At 46.8% G+C, this 15,628-nt stretch overlaps 3 protein-coding genes across 9 annotated transcripts; all 3 read left to right on the forward strand.

The window, feature by feature from the left end:
* The first annotated feature begins 116 nt into the window (after positions 1–116).
* Positions 117–5,255, forward strand: zgc:109986 (class I SAM-dependent methyltransferase). 7 transcript variants are annotated; one of them, XM_030357353.1, is made up of 9 exons: positions 117–283; positions 802–923; positions 1,651–1,789; positions 2,155–2,276; positions 2,450–2,560; positions 3,299–3,405; positions 3,642–3,732; positions 4,038–4,183; positions 4,961–5,255. In XM_030357353.1, exons 1-8 carry the CDS (start codon positions 187–189, stop codon positions 4,155–4,157), a joined length of 909 nt encoding a protein of 302 aa, XP_030213213.1. In that variant the 5' UTR covers positions 117–186; the 3' UTR covers positions 4,158–4,183; positions 4,961–5,255. The 7 variants fall into 7 exon arrangements, with proteins under 7 accessions (XP_030213213.1, XP_030213214.1, XP_030213212.1 ...); XM_030357354.1 differs by having other exon boundaries at positions 4,991–5,255; XM_030357352.1 differs by having other exon boundaries at positions 5,051–5,255.
* Positions 5,256–6,343: 1,088 nt separating this feature from the next.
* On the forward strand, positions 6,344–8,669 carry clec14a (C-type lectin domain containing 14A). The gene is made up of 2 exons (XM_030357340.1): positions 6,344–8,056; positions 8,088–8,669. Exon 1 carries the CDS (start codon positions 6,367–6,369, stop codon positions 7,636–7,638), a length of 1,272 nt encoding a protein of 423 aa, XP_030213200.1. The 5' UTR covers positions 6,344–6,366; the 3' UTR covers positions 7,639–8,056; positions 8,088–8,669.
* Positions 8,670–11,371: 2,702 nt separating this feature from the next.
* Positions 11,372–15,450, forward strand: foxa1 (forkhead box A1). Its single transcript, XM_030357343.1, has 2 exons — positions 11,372–11,473; positions 13,576–15,450. Exons 1-2 carry the CDS (start codon positions 11,402–11,404, stop codon positions 14,683–14,685), a joined length of 1,182 nt encoding a protein of 393 aa, XP_030213203.1. The 5' UTR covers positions 11,372–11,401; the 3' UTR covers positions 14,686–15,450.
* Positions 15,451–15,628: the final 178 nt, after the last annotated feature.

Genomic DNA, 15,628 nt, shown 5'->3' on the forward strand with positions numbered 1-15,628 from the left:
AATCATCCATTTATTTATCCTGCCATCTATTTACACACACACACAAGTTTGTATTAATAAAGGTACGTGACAAAATAAAAATAAATAAGAAAACAGTCCTCTGTTTGAGTGCCGAACACGTTGATCTCGCGAGGTTTACACGCGGGCTCTCGGGGAAACACGCACTGCCGTCCATCTGTCACAGAAATGAACTTTTCCGCAGCAAAAAATGAAATTAAGAACTTGCTCTCCACAGTTCTGCCAACCGATCTTTCACGGGTCATTGATTGGATGAAAAACTCAGGTATAGGTCGATGAACGGTTCATTCACAACAGTATTGTTGTCCAACAACATGTTGTATTGCTCTGATAGGACGAGAGCAACAATCCTCTCTACCAAATAATTTGAGAATAATTCTATGTATTACAATAAGCAGCTCCAGCAATTAAAACGTATGTATGTAAAATAATAATGAGCGCTACAGCTGTTGATAAGTTTCAGCAGCATAATCTGACTGCTTCACCAGCCCCTCCCAGTAACCCCTCCCAGTAACCCCTCCCAGTAGCTCAGGAGGTGAAGATGTGAAGTATTATTATTATTATCCTCTATTCCAGAGGTTCTGCAACTCATTAATCTCGAGCCCCATGTGATCATTTCAGTGTGTCTGCAAGACCCAGCCAAACTCAAAACAGAGAACTCTTTAGCAACAAGTGGTTTCCGTCCTGCACGTCATAACACCACCGCCCGGGGGTCTCAGTAACGCTGCTGTCGAGGGTCTTTCAACTGGACTCTGGTGCTCTGTGTGTGTCCTGTGTCGTCAGAGGAGCTGGAGGAGCTGCTGGTGGAGAACGAGGCGGTGGTTCTGAGGAGCATCGCCGAGGAGCTGAGGAGCGGCCTCCCGGTGGAGGCCATGCTCGTCTCGGAGCGTCTGGCCCTGCAGAAGGTGGGCGGTGCGAGGGCTGTGATTGGTCCTCCCACTAAAACCCGACGCAGAACCGAAACAGGTTCACGACTGAGTCGAAGGGTCTGCGCGGTCGTTGCGTTGCGTCGACGCTGAACCCTGACTGGCGACTCGTGCCCACCGCCTCCGTCCGTCGACTGATCCCCATTGACTTTGAATGGGGACGGGCGGTCGCGCAATGCATTGTGGGTCCGTGCGCTGAAGGCTCCGTCAAAAAACTGAAAAATGTTCAACTTTTTCGGCAGCGACGGATCCGTCGTCCAATCAGATCGCGTATGCAAATGTAAGCACTGTGACACTACTCGGGCTCCGACGACCCCGGAAACCTCCCCCATCCGTCGGCCACGCCTTCCGACGTCCTTTGACTGACGGTGCAGTGGGCGCGAGGCGTGAGCCTTGAGGCAGCGCGCGGCACGCTCTCCGGGTGCTGCAGCGTGAGCCGGAGTCGACTGCGTTGGAACGACCTCAACACAAACCCGTCAGCGACTCTGTGAGCCAATTGGCATGAAGTCCATTGAAGTTCAACCTTCGTCCCGCCCCCTTTTCGAACGTACCGCAAGGCGACGCCCCCGAGCGCAAACAGTGTCCCATGATCCTTTGCGCCCCGTGTTACTTTTGTGTTGTTCGAAGTGTTCCAAACAAAGTGGAGCTCCTCCCTGTCAGGTTGACCCCGCCCCTTGCCGAGCAGCTCTGTCCTGATTGGCTGCAGATGCAGCAGCAGCCCCAGCCGGCGGTGCACGTGGACGCCTTCCTGTACGACGAGGAGCAGGTGGACTCCCTGTGTGAGGACGGCCAGCTCAGCCGCACCTTCTGCCGGAGCTGCGGGTCCCACCTCACCGCCCCCCTCGGTGAGGCCCCGCCCCTCCCCCCCTTTGGTTAGGCCCCGCCCCTCCCCCTTTGGTTAGGCCCCGCCCCTCCCCCTTGGTTAGGCCCCGCCCCTCGCGACTAGGACTGCTCGATTATTGGAAAAATCACCATTATTTCGGTCAACATTGAAATCCTGATTATTCAAACGTTTATTTTGGAGTTTGAAAACATCATGAGTTTATTCAGCAGGTCTCTCCCAAAAAACACATTGTAGCTGAGAATTTTGAAATTTCGCCTTTAAAAAAAAATACACAAAACGGTCAAATAGAAAATAGCCCTGCTCCCGACACACGGTCTCAAACCGCAGTCTCCCGCCGCTCTCTAATCTTTGCCTCTTCCTTTCCAGAGTTCATCTCCCACTCGTTCTCCATCTCGGAGCTCCGGTTCCTCTTCCAGAACGTTCTTCCCGACCTGGCGGGTAGAACCCTGCTGGACGTGGGCTCTAGACTGGGGGCGGTTCTGTACGGGGTAAACACAGCCCTCCCTCCACCCCACCCCCCACCCCCCAATTCCTCTATAGATGACGTCAATACAGTAGGTGGGCTGACCCTGGGTGTGTGCGTGTGCATGTGTGTGTGTGTGTGTGTGTTTGTGTGTGTGCGTCTGTGTGTGTGTGTGTGTGTGCGTCTGTGTGTGTGTAGGGGTACGTGTACAGTGCTGCTGCACGGCTGGTTGGGGTGGAGATCTCTGAGGAATTTGTCAGACTGCAGAACGGAGTGCTGGAGAAGTACGGCTTCACAGACCGCATGCAGGTACTGCCAATCTATACACACTGCTTCTATAATCTACACATACTACTTCTATAATCAATATACACTGCTTCTATAATCTATACACACTGCTTCTATAATCAATATACACTGCTTCTATAATCTATACACACTGCTTCTATAATCTATATACGCTGTTTCTATAATCTATACACACTGCTTCTATAATCTACACATCCTACTTCTATAATCTATACACACTGCTTCTATAATCTATATACGCTGTTTCTATAATCTATACACACTGCTTCTATAATCTATACACACTGCTTCTATAATCAATATACACTGATTCTATAATCTATACATACTGCTTCTATGATCTATATACGCTGCTTCTATAATCTATACACAATGCTTCTATAATCTATACATACTTCTTAGATAATCTATACACACTGCTTCTATAATCTATACACACTGTTAATATAATATATACACACTATTTATATAATTTATATACACGACTTCTAAAATCTATACATGTTGCTCTAATCTATTGATGATAATTGATTATATTGATTTTATAATCGATTCTATAATCGCCATACTTCTTATAGTACACATATAATCTACACAAAAGAGCTTCTATGTGAACTGCCTCTTTACATAGAACTTCTACACATAACAAATTTATACTCATTTTTTTTGTATAATATATTCCACGAGTTAATACAGATGTTTATATTCTAGGTGTTAATACAGATGTTTATATTCTAGGTGTTACATGCAGATGTTTGCTCTCAGCCAGCTGTGGTCCAGCAAGCTGATGTTCTGGTCATGAACAACGTCTTTGAGTTCTTTATGGAGCCCAGTGAACAGATAAAGTAAGGTCCTATGTAGAGTGTACACACACACACACGCACGCACGCACGCACGCACGCACGCACGCACGCACACACACACACACACACACACAGCAAACACACACACAGCAAACACACACACACCAAACACACACACACCAAACACACACACACCAAACACACACACACACACACACTTACTAACAGACACTCACTAACACACACACATTCAAATTGGTGTGTTTGTGTGCCTACAGAGCGTGGCAGTTTATTATCCATAACTTCCGGAGGAAAGGGTGTTTGCTGGTGACGGTTCCCAGTCTTAAGGAGGCCTTCTCTGCTCTACAGGTACAGTACTACACTAATGCAGTACAGACACCTGGGACAGAACACAGTATAGACATGTGGACAGAACACAGAAGTGCAGTACAGACATGTGGGCAGAACAGAGTAGTGCAGTACAGACACGTGGATTGAACAGAGTAGTGCAGTACAGACATGTGGACAGAACAGAGTAGTGCAGTACAGACACGTCGACAGAACACATTGATGCAGTACAGACATGTGGACAGAACACATTGATGCAGTACAGACATGTGGACAGAACACATTGATGCAGTACAGACATGGTGTCTGAGGTCTGCTGTTTCCAGGGGGAGGGGCTAGACGCCAGCCAATGGGTTGAAGAGCTTCCTATCGATTATGATGTGAACCTGGGAGGAGACAGCGACCCAGACGCCCTGAGACAGATCCACCTGTACAGGGTGCTCTGACCCGACCTCTACAGGTAACTCTACAGGTAACTATACTTCTATATGAGACTCAGGAGACCTTAACTCTACAGGTGACTTTACCTCTACAGGTAACTCTAAAGTTACCGCTACAGGTAAATTTTCCTCTACAGTGGGCTTTACCTTTACATGTAAGCCTACAGGTAAAGTAACCTCTACGGTGGACTTAACCTCTACAGGTAACCCCTTAGGGGACTTAATCTCTACAGGGGACTTAACCTCTGCAGGTGACTCTACGGGTGACTTTATCTCTACATGTGACTCTAGGGGTGACTCCACCTCTACAGGTGACTCTACGGGTGACTCCACCTCTACAGGTGACTCTACGGGTGACTTCACCTCTACAGGTGACTCTACAGGTGACTTTACCTCTACAGGTGACTTTACCTCTACAGGTGACTCTACAGGTGACTTTATCTCTGCATGTGACTCTACGGGTGACTCCACCTCTACAGGTGACTCTACGGGTGACTCCACCTCTACAGGTGACTCTACAGGTGACTTTACCTCTACAGGTGACTCTATGGGTGACTCCACCTATACAGGTGACTCTACAGGTGACTCTACGGGTGACTCCACCTCTACAGGTGACTCTACAGGTGACTATACCTCTACAGGTGACTCTACAGGTGACTTTATCTCTGCATGTGACTCTACGGGTGACTCCACCTCTACAGGTGACTCTACGGGTGACTCCACCTCTACAGGTGACTCTACAGGTGACTTTACCTCTACAGGTGACTCTACAGGTGACTTTACCTCTACAGGTGACTTTATCTCTACAGGTGACTCTACGGGTGACTCCACCTCTACAGGTGACTCTACAGGTGACTCCACCTCTACAGGTGACTCTACGGGTGACCTTACTTCTACAGGTGACTCTACGGGTGACTCCACCTCTACAGCTCCGTCCAGACTCTGTCCAGCTGCTCCGTCCGGACCACCACACGAAGGGTTCCAGCACAATCAGAATCTCAACATTGCTTCATAGTTTGGAGGGTTTACATATTTTTATACAAATATTTGTGTTGGTTGTGTTCCCTAACTAAACAAATAAAGTTGGGTCATTTCCTCTTGTTACTTTGTTTATTCTGTGTCTTTCCTGTGCCTCTCCTCCACGCCTACAGAATACAAGGTCTTCTAGCAAACTATAGCTAGTCTATACGACTGTAGCTAACCCTCTATAGTGGTGTTTACTGTAGGATGATCTGAAGCTAATCGTTGGCTTCTCACTGTACTTAAGTTGATGCTCTGAAGCTAATTGTTAGCTGCCAACTGTACTTTGGTTGATACTCTTACGCTTATCATTAGCTGGTAACTGTAATTAAGTTGATACTCTGAAGCAAAACGTTAGCTGCTGTTATTTAGTTGATGCTCTGAAGCTAATTGCTAGTTGCCATCATCATGACCGCAAGGTCAACAGTAAACAATCCAATTCCTCAGGAGGAAATTAATACAATGATTGCTTGTATCCATGACAACAGTACCACCCTACTCACATCCTTTCATTCTTCAGTCACTTCCTCCAGGAAATGAGTCGGCATCTGAAAACACACACATGCACGCGCATACACACAAACGTATATGTTGGTGTATGTAGATGAATGACTGTACATTCAGTGTTTCATTGGATTGTATATTTAGTATTGTATATTACATATATAATATTTTTTTCATGGTATAGCTAGTAACAATGAATCTCATCAGCAAGAGAGTGTTTTAATCCTTGTCAATGTGTGTGAAAGAGAAAGATTGTGTGTGTGTGTGTGTGTGTGTGTGTGTGTGTGTGTGTGTGTGTGTGTGTGTGTGTGTGTGTGTGTGTGTGTGTGTGTGTGTGTGTGTGTGTGAGTGAGAGAAATATATTGTGTGTGAGTGAGAGAGAAAGAGATTGTGTGTGTGTGCGTGTGTGAGTGAAAGAAAGATTTTGTGTGTGTGGGTGTGTGAGTGAGAGAGAAAGGGATTGTGTGTGTGTGCATGTGCGTGTGTGTGTAAAAATCAATTCTCCAGAAGCAGAACTCAACAATCATCCCCCGCTGTTATCGTTGGAAGTTTTTAGCCAATGAATTCCCTCGCTACAGGAAGCTGAGACAATCGCTCAAGACCAGACTTCCTGTCCAGCAGGAGGAAGGGGAGGAGCCATCGGTGTGTGTGTGTGTTGGACGCTCCGAGCAGTCGGGCGGAGCAGAGAGAGATGGAACGCGGTCCGGTGTGGAGGGTCCTGCTGGCGCTCTCGTTGCTGGACATGAGCTCCGGTGCCCCCGGGGGGTCCGAGGGCCCCGGGGCACCCGGGTGGGTGTACGAGGTCCACATGGAGCAGGTGAGCTTCGACAAGGCGGTGGAGGGCTGCTCCGGTGGGGGCGGCCTGGCCGAGCTCCCCTCCCAGCAGGAGGTGTCGGAGGTACTGCTGCGGCTGGAGGACAAGCTGCGGGGGTCCGCCGACGCCCAGACCTTCTGGGTGGGCCTGAGGAAGACCAAGGGCGAGTGTGTGATCCCCCACCTCTCCCTCCGGGGCTTCAGCTGGCGGTCGGACGGCGGGCACCACTGGGCGGGGCCGGGGCGCTGGTGGGAGGAGCCCGAGGAGACGTGCATCGTTCGCTGCGCGGCGCTGAAGGCCCAGGCCAACGGGACGGGTCTGGGCCGCTGGGGGCTGCTGTCCCGGCCCTGCGGGCGCCCCCACACCTTCATCTGCCAGCGGGCGCGTGGACACGCGGACCCCCCGCTGACGAGCCCCGTGGGGACGGAGCCCGCGCCCGCCCGCACCACGACCGCCAGCGCCACCCCCACCCCCACCCCCACCCCCACCACCCACTCCACCAGCATCCTCACCCCCACAACTAGACCGGGACCGGGACCGGGACCGGACACCAAACCAGAACCTACCCCGAAGCCGGAGGCCGAACCACGACCACCGCCAGGAACAGAACAAGACCCCAAACCAGAGTCGAAACCGGAACAGCCTGGACCAGGACCCCCGCCGCCCGCCAAGGTGCCCGGCACCAAGCCCTGCCCCATGCCCAAGCTCACCTGGGCCCGCTCGCTTAGGCCCGAGCCCGGGGACCCGGGGCTGCTGACGCTGGAGTGCTGGTCCGGGGCCCAGCCCCGGGTCCACTGCACCGACGGACGCTGGGAGTACCTCGGCTCGGCCCTGGACCCGGCCGTCGTGTGTCCTGTGAGCCGGAGCACCGCCCCCCCCCCTCCTCCTCCTCCTCCTCCCCCCTCTCCGAGCGAGGCCGGCCAGGTGGAGGTGCAGGAGGGCGGCTGGGCGGGGCTCATGGTCCCCGTGCTGGTGGCCGTGGCCCTGCTGGTGCTGCTGGTGGTGCTGGTGGCGGTGGCGGCGTGGTGCTGCCTGGCCCGGCGCTCCAAGGACCGCGCCGTCCGGAAGGCCGAGAAGATGGCGATGGAGAACAAGGAGGCGGGCGGCAAGGACTCCATGGAGACGACCAATGAGAAGGAGAGACGATGATTCAGCCTCGCCGTGATTGGCTGTTGGGTCCTAGCGCTCCGTAGCCCGTACTGTGAACGAGGGTTAGGGTGGTTAGGCCGGGGCCGGTCAGGGGTACAGCCTGGCTGGATGGGCTGGTTATGTTATGTCAGGTAAGAATAGGTTTGGTTAGGGTTAACTTGGTTCAGGTTAAGATAAGATTAGGATATTTAATGTTGGGCTAGGTTTATTTTGGTTATGGTAATTATATTAGGTTAGTTTGGGTTAGGGTAAGGTTATGTTAGGTTAGTTTGGGTTAGGGTAGGGTTATGCCAGGTTAGTTTGGGTTAGGGTAAGGTTATGTTAGGTTAGTTTGGGTTAGGGTAAGATTATGTTAGGTTAGTTTGGGTTAGGGTAAGATTATGTTAGGTTAGTTTGGGTTAGGGTAAGATTATGTTAGGTTAGTTTGGGATAGGATAAGGTTATGCCAGGTTAGTTTGGGTTAGGGTAAGATTATGTTAGGTTAGTTTGGGTTAGGGTAAGATTTTGTTAGGTTAGTTTAGGTTAGGGTAAGATTATGTTAGGTTAGTTTGGGTTAGGGTAAGGTTATGTTAGGTTAGTTTGGGTTAGGGTAAGGTTATGCCAGGTTAGTTTGGGTTAGGGTAAGATTATGTTAGGTTAGTTTGGGATAGGATAAGGTTATGCCAGGTTAGTTTGGGTCAGGATAAGGTTTAGTAGGGTTGGTTTGGTTTAGGGTGAGGTTGGTTGGTTATTGGTAGATATTAGGGATGGGTTATCCTGACGCTTGCTGGGGCAAGCTTGTATATAAACTCATGTTGATTGGGTTGGTCAGTATATATCTCTGTAAAATTCTAATAATTTTTATAAAATAAATGTAGGGTTAGGGTAAAGGTTATTTAAGTGGTTCACTTGTTTTATGATCAATGTTCTGTAAAAAAAACATCTTGGGTGTATTGTATTTAAAATGTTAAACAACATTTTTGTAAGTCAATACAACGTTTACAGCAATCTTGTCTACTGTTAAATAAATCAAACTAAATGTAAAACTCTGAGCTATATGTGGTCCTGTTGAATATACTGTGTGTGTGTGTGTGTGTATGTGTGTGTGTGTGTGTGTGTGTGTGTGTGTGTGTGTGTGTGTGTGTGTGTGTGTGTGGGTGTGCGTGTGTGTGTGTGTGTGTGTGTGTGTGTGTGTGTGTGTGTGTGTGTGTGTGTGTGTGTGTGTGTGTGTGTCGTGTGCGCATGTGCGTGCGTGTGTGTGTGTGTGTGTATGTAATCCTCCAATACTAATTACACCAGCATCAGATACCAAACAGGCAGGCAGGCAGACAGACGGCCACGCTAGGTGGACAGGAAGCAGTGATGTTTATAAGCTTCTCTTCCTGTCCTCTGGTTGGTGCTGCTCGACCCATTAGGTTCACTCTGATATTCAGTCACTCAGTAGAGCCTTGGACCTACAGGAACAAACAAACAATCAAGACCATAAGAGCAGAGCTATGATCGCTAAAGTGAATCTACTGTACAGTAGAGACACTGAGGTCTGTTTACAGTACAGTAGAGAACAATGAGGTGTGTTTACGGTACAGTAGAGAACACTGAGGAGCGTTTACAGTAGAGTAGAGAAAATTGAGGTGATTAACTTCAACTGTGTTCTAGTGTCTACTGATACACTGATAGAAACCTGTGTATTGCCCATATTAGCATCAGAGGTACTTTAGTATTGAATATTTCAAATAATTAATACTAGTACCAGAAGTACTTGATACTTTAGTGTTGTTGTATAACTACTATATTACATCTGATGCTAGTATATTGTAGTGAGGATGTGTTGCCTGCAGGGGGCCCTATAGAGAAAGGGCCCAACGCAGATAAAAACACACACACACACACACACACACACGCACACGCACGCACCACACACACACACACACACACACACACACACACACACACACACACACACACACACACACACACACACACACACACACCATAAGACTTAATCAATAACTAAATAAAAACAATTCTGTGTTTAATGCTTTATATTATTATCTCTGTATTATACAATAATATAATATATTAATAATAATATATTAATAATGTTACTAAATATTTTATGTTTTTTACATGCATGTGTTTACTGTGAGTATTTTGACGAATTATTATTATTAGGCCTATATGAATATATTTAATGTTAATAATATCAATCGATTTCTTATTATTATTATTATTATTATTAAGAGCATTATTATATTATTATTATTATTATTATTATTATTATTAATATTGCGTTTATTTATCCTGAACAATACAGGAAGAGGCCTACTCATATAGAAGCTAATATAGTCAACGAGTAGGCCTTTCGATCAGCCTCGAGATCATACCAATCATATGAATGATCACCTATGTTAGTAACGGGTTAAATCATCCTTTTATTATATCATGACGATTTAAAACTTTAATAACTAGGCCTACTTAACATTATGATAAGGGTTTAAATTGCTAAATGTTTATATCATCATGTCTACTTGTTATGTTATTAGAAGTTTAAATTAACATTCTATTTAAGGTTTGAATCAACATGTCTGACCCGCTATGTCATTAAATGTTGAATCAACATTTTATACTTATTATGTTAATCGATGTTTAAATCAACAATTTTGGTTAAATCAACTTGTTATGTTATGTTATTAAGCTTTGAATTCAATGGAAACGCTACAAAGGGTAGGTAAACTAGAAAGTGTCACTCAAAAGTTATACATCTAGAATATATAGGCCTAAGGCCTATATATACGGTGGGCCTATATATAGGCCTATATATCGTGTTTTAACGGACCCTGCCTTTAAGGGTGTCAAAACACATAGGCCTACATGTGACACTGGTGTTTATTCCGTTTCAACGGAACCTCTGCTCTGAATTCAAGCGGAACCAGACTGATAGACCTATAATTCGTTCGGCTCTGTTATACCTCAATGTTTACGCTTGACAAAGTAAAAAAATCCCTTTCAAACGAAGCGGAATAAAATGTTTAGTCCCGATTCCCGACTCCAAAAGTAGAAAGTTAGAGGCCAGAGAGCATATTTAAGCTTTCTGTTCGGTGATGAGCTCATGGATAAATGACATTTCACCAGCTGATAGAGAACACCTCACATGTGACTGGGTCGTCAGACTGCAGCTCTGCTTTCGTCCAGAGAACTCCTCACATGTTCCTCTGAGGCTCTTGCTCCCAAAGACTCGGAGAGGCGTACCTATATCGATTTATGAATCCATAAATCCATCAATCATAAGTAGGCCTACTTGGAGGTGAGCAGCTCACAGACCGAGGGCTGCCGGACCGGAGGGCCAGTGTGTGTGTGTGTGTGTGTGTGTGTGTGTGTGTGTGTGTGTGGGGGGGGGGGGGGGGGGGGGGGGGGGGGGGGGGGGAGAGAGAGAGAGGAAAGGAGTGGGGGGACAGAGGGGACCAGAGGGGGCTGAACCGTATTCGGCGATATGACGATACGCAGTCCTGGCCCCGCGCTGCCGCTCCGCTTCCTTGGCCCTGATTGGGGGGAGCGGTAGGAGAGATAGCCGGGCTGTGATTAGCCAGGGGTAGCGGTAGGAGAGATAGCCGGGCTGTGATTGGCCAGGGGGAGCGGTAGGAGAGGTAGCCGGGCTGTGATTGGCCGGAGGGAGCGGTAGGAGGGATAGCCGGGCTGTGATTGGCCAGTGGGAGCGGAGAGAGGAGCGGGGCTGGGCCGGGGGGGGCCGGGGTCTGCCGAGCCCTCGCCGGAGTTCAGCGCCACTATGCGGGCTGCCGTGAAGATGGAAGGCCATGAGACTCCGGACTGGAACAACTACTACAGCGAGGCACCAGAGGTGGGACCTTTATTCCGTTTTCTAATGATCCGTGTTGAGAATTATGACGAAATGGGAAATGTGTTTCAGTTCCATGTGAACTCTTTCACCTTTGAGGACCTTTGAGGAGACAGCGAGCTGCTCGAGCCGAGACACCTGTTAGGATGCGCGTGACCCTCTTGAAGAGAGACAGGGAGAGAGGCAGGGCGAGAGACCGGGAGAGAGAGAGAGAGAGAGAGAGAGAGAGAGAGAGAGAGAGAGAGAGAGAGAGAGAGAGAGAGAGAGAGAGAGAGAGAGAGAGAGAGAGAGAGAGAGAGAGAGAGAGAGAGAGAGAGAGAGAGAGAGAGAGAGAGAGAGAGAGACCGGTAGACAGACTGTTGAAATAGTTCTCCTTTTTTTTCCCTTAGTGTGTAAAGTGTGAAGCTTTACCTTATAGATAATTATAATCATTCATGAGTAGTGTAAAGCTTTACTTCTATAGATTATATAATCATTCATGAGTAGTGTAAAGCGTTACCTTAGGCTATAGATTAATATAATCATTCATGAGTGGTAAGCTTTACCTTATATATTATCATAATCATTCAGTGTAAAGCTTTACCTTATATATTATCATAATCATTCATGAGGAGTGTACATCTTTACTTTATAGATTATTATAATCATTCATTTGAGCTCCTGAAGAAGCTGGGATGATGTATAGGACCGGAGAGGAAAGGAGAGGAGAGGAGGATTATATAAAGGACCACTTTATGTGAAGGCCTGTCAAAGAGTTTGGCATAAAATAATAGTGCACGATTACATCGCGTTTTGTGTCAAAGAGCGTTTAGTTCTGTATAACGTTAGCCTTAATAAGCTTATAATAAATAATCATTTGTGTAACCAATATCTGTATGATAAATAGCATTAGAAAATAGCATCAGTAGCCTACAATTAATATAAGCTGTAAATATAAACATTGTAGTGCAATGAGGAGTATAATCAATAGGCCTACATGAGTATGATAATCAGGATTTAATTAATCATAGGCCTGATAGAGTATACAGCATAATAAATACAATTTATTATTATTTATATTATTATTTATTAACGCCTATTATAGCATCACAATGAAAGATAAACATTATAACGTAATAAGTATCCAAGTATGAGCATTAGAGTATAAGTATTTGTATAATAAATATTAGTATGATAAGATGAATTAGTAGTATCAGTACAATAAATAGTTAAAACAAAATTCATAGTGTGAGTTTAATAATGTTAGTATTATAGGTCGTATTTAATGTGGATTAGCGGACTATAATAACAATAAGTAGTTTTCATGAGGATATTAAGTACTATTTATTAGGATAATAAATAATATCATAGTAATAGTAGCCTATAATCAGTAGTCTTTATGATGTACCATTTAAAAGGATAATAAGTACTGTTTAATATAGGTCAATAAGTACCATTTAAAAGGTTAATAAAATAATAGAATAGTATTAGCCTATAATAAATAGTGTTTATGGGTATAATAGGATGTATTAATGGGTATAATCCGTAGTATTAATGAGTATAATGGGTAGTATTAATGAGTATAATCAGTAGTATTAATGAATACAACATGTAGTATTTAAGGGTAGGCTGTATTGATGAGTATAATCAGTAGTATTAATAACAGTATAACAGGTAGTATTTATGTATAAAGTATTTATGAGTATTATAAATAGTATTTAGGAGATAAGTGCAACCTAAGTAATAGTATTCATGGTTGTAAAAGGGGTATCATATTTATGCTCATTAATACATGACACACGAGTGTCATGTGTTAACAAGTATAACTAAAATTAAGTCGAATTTATAATATGTAATATTAATGAGTGTAATGTTTTAATGAGTATAACTATAATTAAGTCGGATTTATAATAAGTTAATGGGTGCAATGTATTAATGAGTAATCAGTGTAGGCCTAGTATTAATGGGTGTAAAGTATTGATTAGTTTTACTACAATAAAGTAATTTATAATCTATTAATGAGTATAATCAGTAGCATTAATGTGTGTAAAGTATTAATGAGTAGGCTACAACTACAATAAAGTATGTATAATCAGTAGTATTAATGAGTATAACTTGGTCCGCAGGTGTACTCGCCAATGACGTCGGGCGGGATGATGAACGGCTACATGGGCTCGATGACCGCGGGCTCCTTCAACATGTCCTACTCCAACACGGGCCTCAGCCCGGCCCACAACGTCAACCCAGGGCCCGGCCCCATGGCCCCGGGGACCGGGGGCATGGGTGCGGCGCTCAGCCCGACCAACATGAGCTCCATGGCGGCCCAGCAGGCGTCCATGAGCGCGCTGACGCACTACGGCGGCCTGAGTCCCAGCATGTCGTCCTCCGTGTCCTACAGCCAGGGCCCGCTGAGCCGCGGCCGGGACAACAAGGCGTTCCGGCGGAGCTACCCGCACGCCAAGCCGCCCTACTCCTACATCTCCCTCATCACCATGGCGATCCAGCAGGCGCCCAGCAAGATGCTGACCCTGAGCGAGATTTACCAGTGGATCATGGACTTATTCCCCTACTACCGCCACAACCAGCAGCGCTGGCAGAACTCCATCCGACACTCGCTCTCCTTCAACGACTGCTTCGTGAAGGTGTCGCGGTCCCCGGACAAGCCGGGGAAGGGCTCCTACTGGGCGTTGCACCCCGACTCGGGGAACATGTTCGAGAATGGCTGCTACCTGCGTCGACAGAAGCGCTTCAAGTGCGACAAAAAGTTGTCGACTAAAGGCGAAGGGAAGAAGGAGGCGAGCGGCGCCTCTCCCCCCGCCGCCGAGGGATCCCACCGGATCAAAGTGGACCCTATGGACCCCCACCCCCCCGGACAGGACCACCGGGCCAGTCGAGCGGCCCCTGACCTCAAGGTCGCCGGATCACAGATCCACCACTCCGCGGGGGTCACGGCCCTCTCTCTGCCGCCGCCGCACGCGATGGCGCAGGACTTCCATCTGAAGGGCGACCCCCACTACCCCTTCAACCACCCCTTCTCTATCCACAACCTCATGGCCTCCCCGGAGCAGCAGCACAAGCTGGACTTGAAGGCCTACGAGCTGCAGGCGCTGCAGTACTCCTACGGCTCGGGCGGGTCCGCGGGACTGTCGCTGGGAGGACGCGCGTCGGCGGCGGACCCGTTAGAGGCCAGCTACTACCAGGGCGTGTACTCCAGACCGGTGCTGAACGCGTCGTAGGGCGCGTCTCCACGGCGCCCCGGGGCGCGGGGGAGCCGCGCTGAGGGACGCGGGGGATCGTTGCATGGACCCGGGATTTATACCGCACCCTGTGTTGAAAATGTTGTTCATGTATTATCTAAAGTCCACTTCAGAAGCGAGAGGTCCCGACCGGTGGTCCTCCAGACCCTCGGAGACCCTCCGCTCTCCGGCGCCTCGTTTGGATTTTGAAGTGTCTCCAAACTTACAAAAAAAAATCCCCGAAGAAGCGTTTTAAATGTGTTCAAACACATTTTAAGACGTTTAGGTTCAAACGTAGCCTATTTAAATTCTTGAAATATATAAAACACCACACCAAGAAGCGCTTAAAATGTGTTTAAAGAGAATGAAACCATCCCGTTCAGAAGTGATCTTTACTGTGGATTCACTCTGTTGCTTTGGAAGACTTTGCATGTTCTTAACTTATTATTGCTCCTTTTAAATAAAAAGTGATTGTTGTATAATGTATAAAACTGCTTATTTACCCTCTATATAATTATGACTTCCTCACCTTGAACCTAAAGCCTTTAGTTCCAATTTTAGGCCGTTGTGTTTTTGCTTTTTTCTTCCTTTTTATTTAAATATGTTTTAAATGATTTGCGGGATGGATGTAACAATAGAAAATGTTAATCGTGTTTTGCGGTTCTTTAATGTCTTCATCCCCCGGGGCTGCGGCGACCACAGCCAAACTCAACAGAAACACGGGATCAAGGATCCCAAATATCACACAGCCCTAATCTAAAGTATAAAGGGTTCATAATACTACACACAGCCCTAATCTAATGTAGAAAGGCTTTATAATACTACACACAGACCTAATCTAAAGTATAAAGGCTGTATAATACTACACACAGCCCTAATCTAAAGTAGAAAGCTTTATAAGGAGAACCACAGGCGCCTCTTTTGTGTCGCATCGCCCTACACG

The sequence above is a fragment of the Gadus morhua genome, chromosome 5, assembly GCF_902167405.1.
Source record: "Gadus morhua chromosome 5, gadMor3.0, whole genome shotgun sequence".
Taxonomy (NCBI): domain Eukaryota; kingdom Metazoa; phylum Chordata; class Actinopteri; order Gadiformes; family Gadidae; genus Gadus; species Gadus morhua.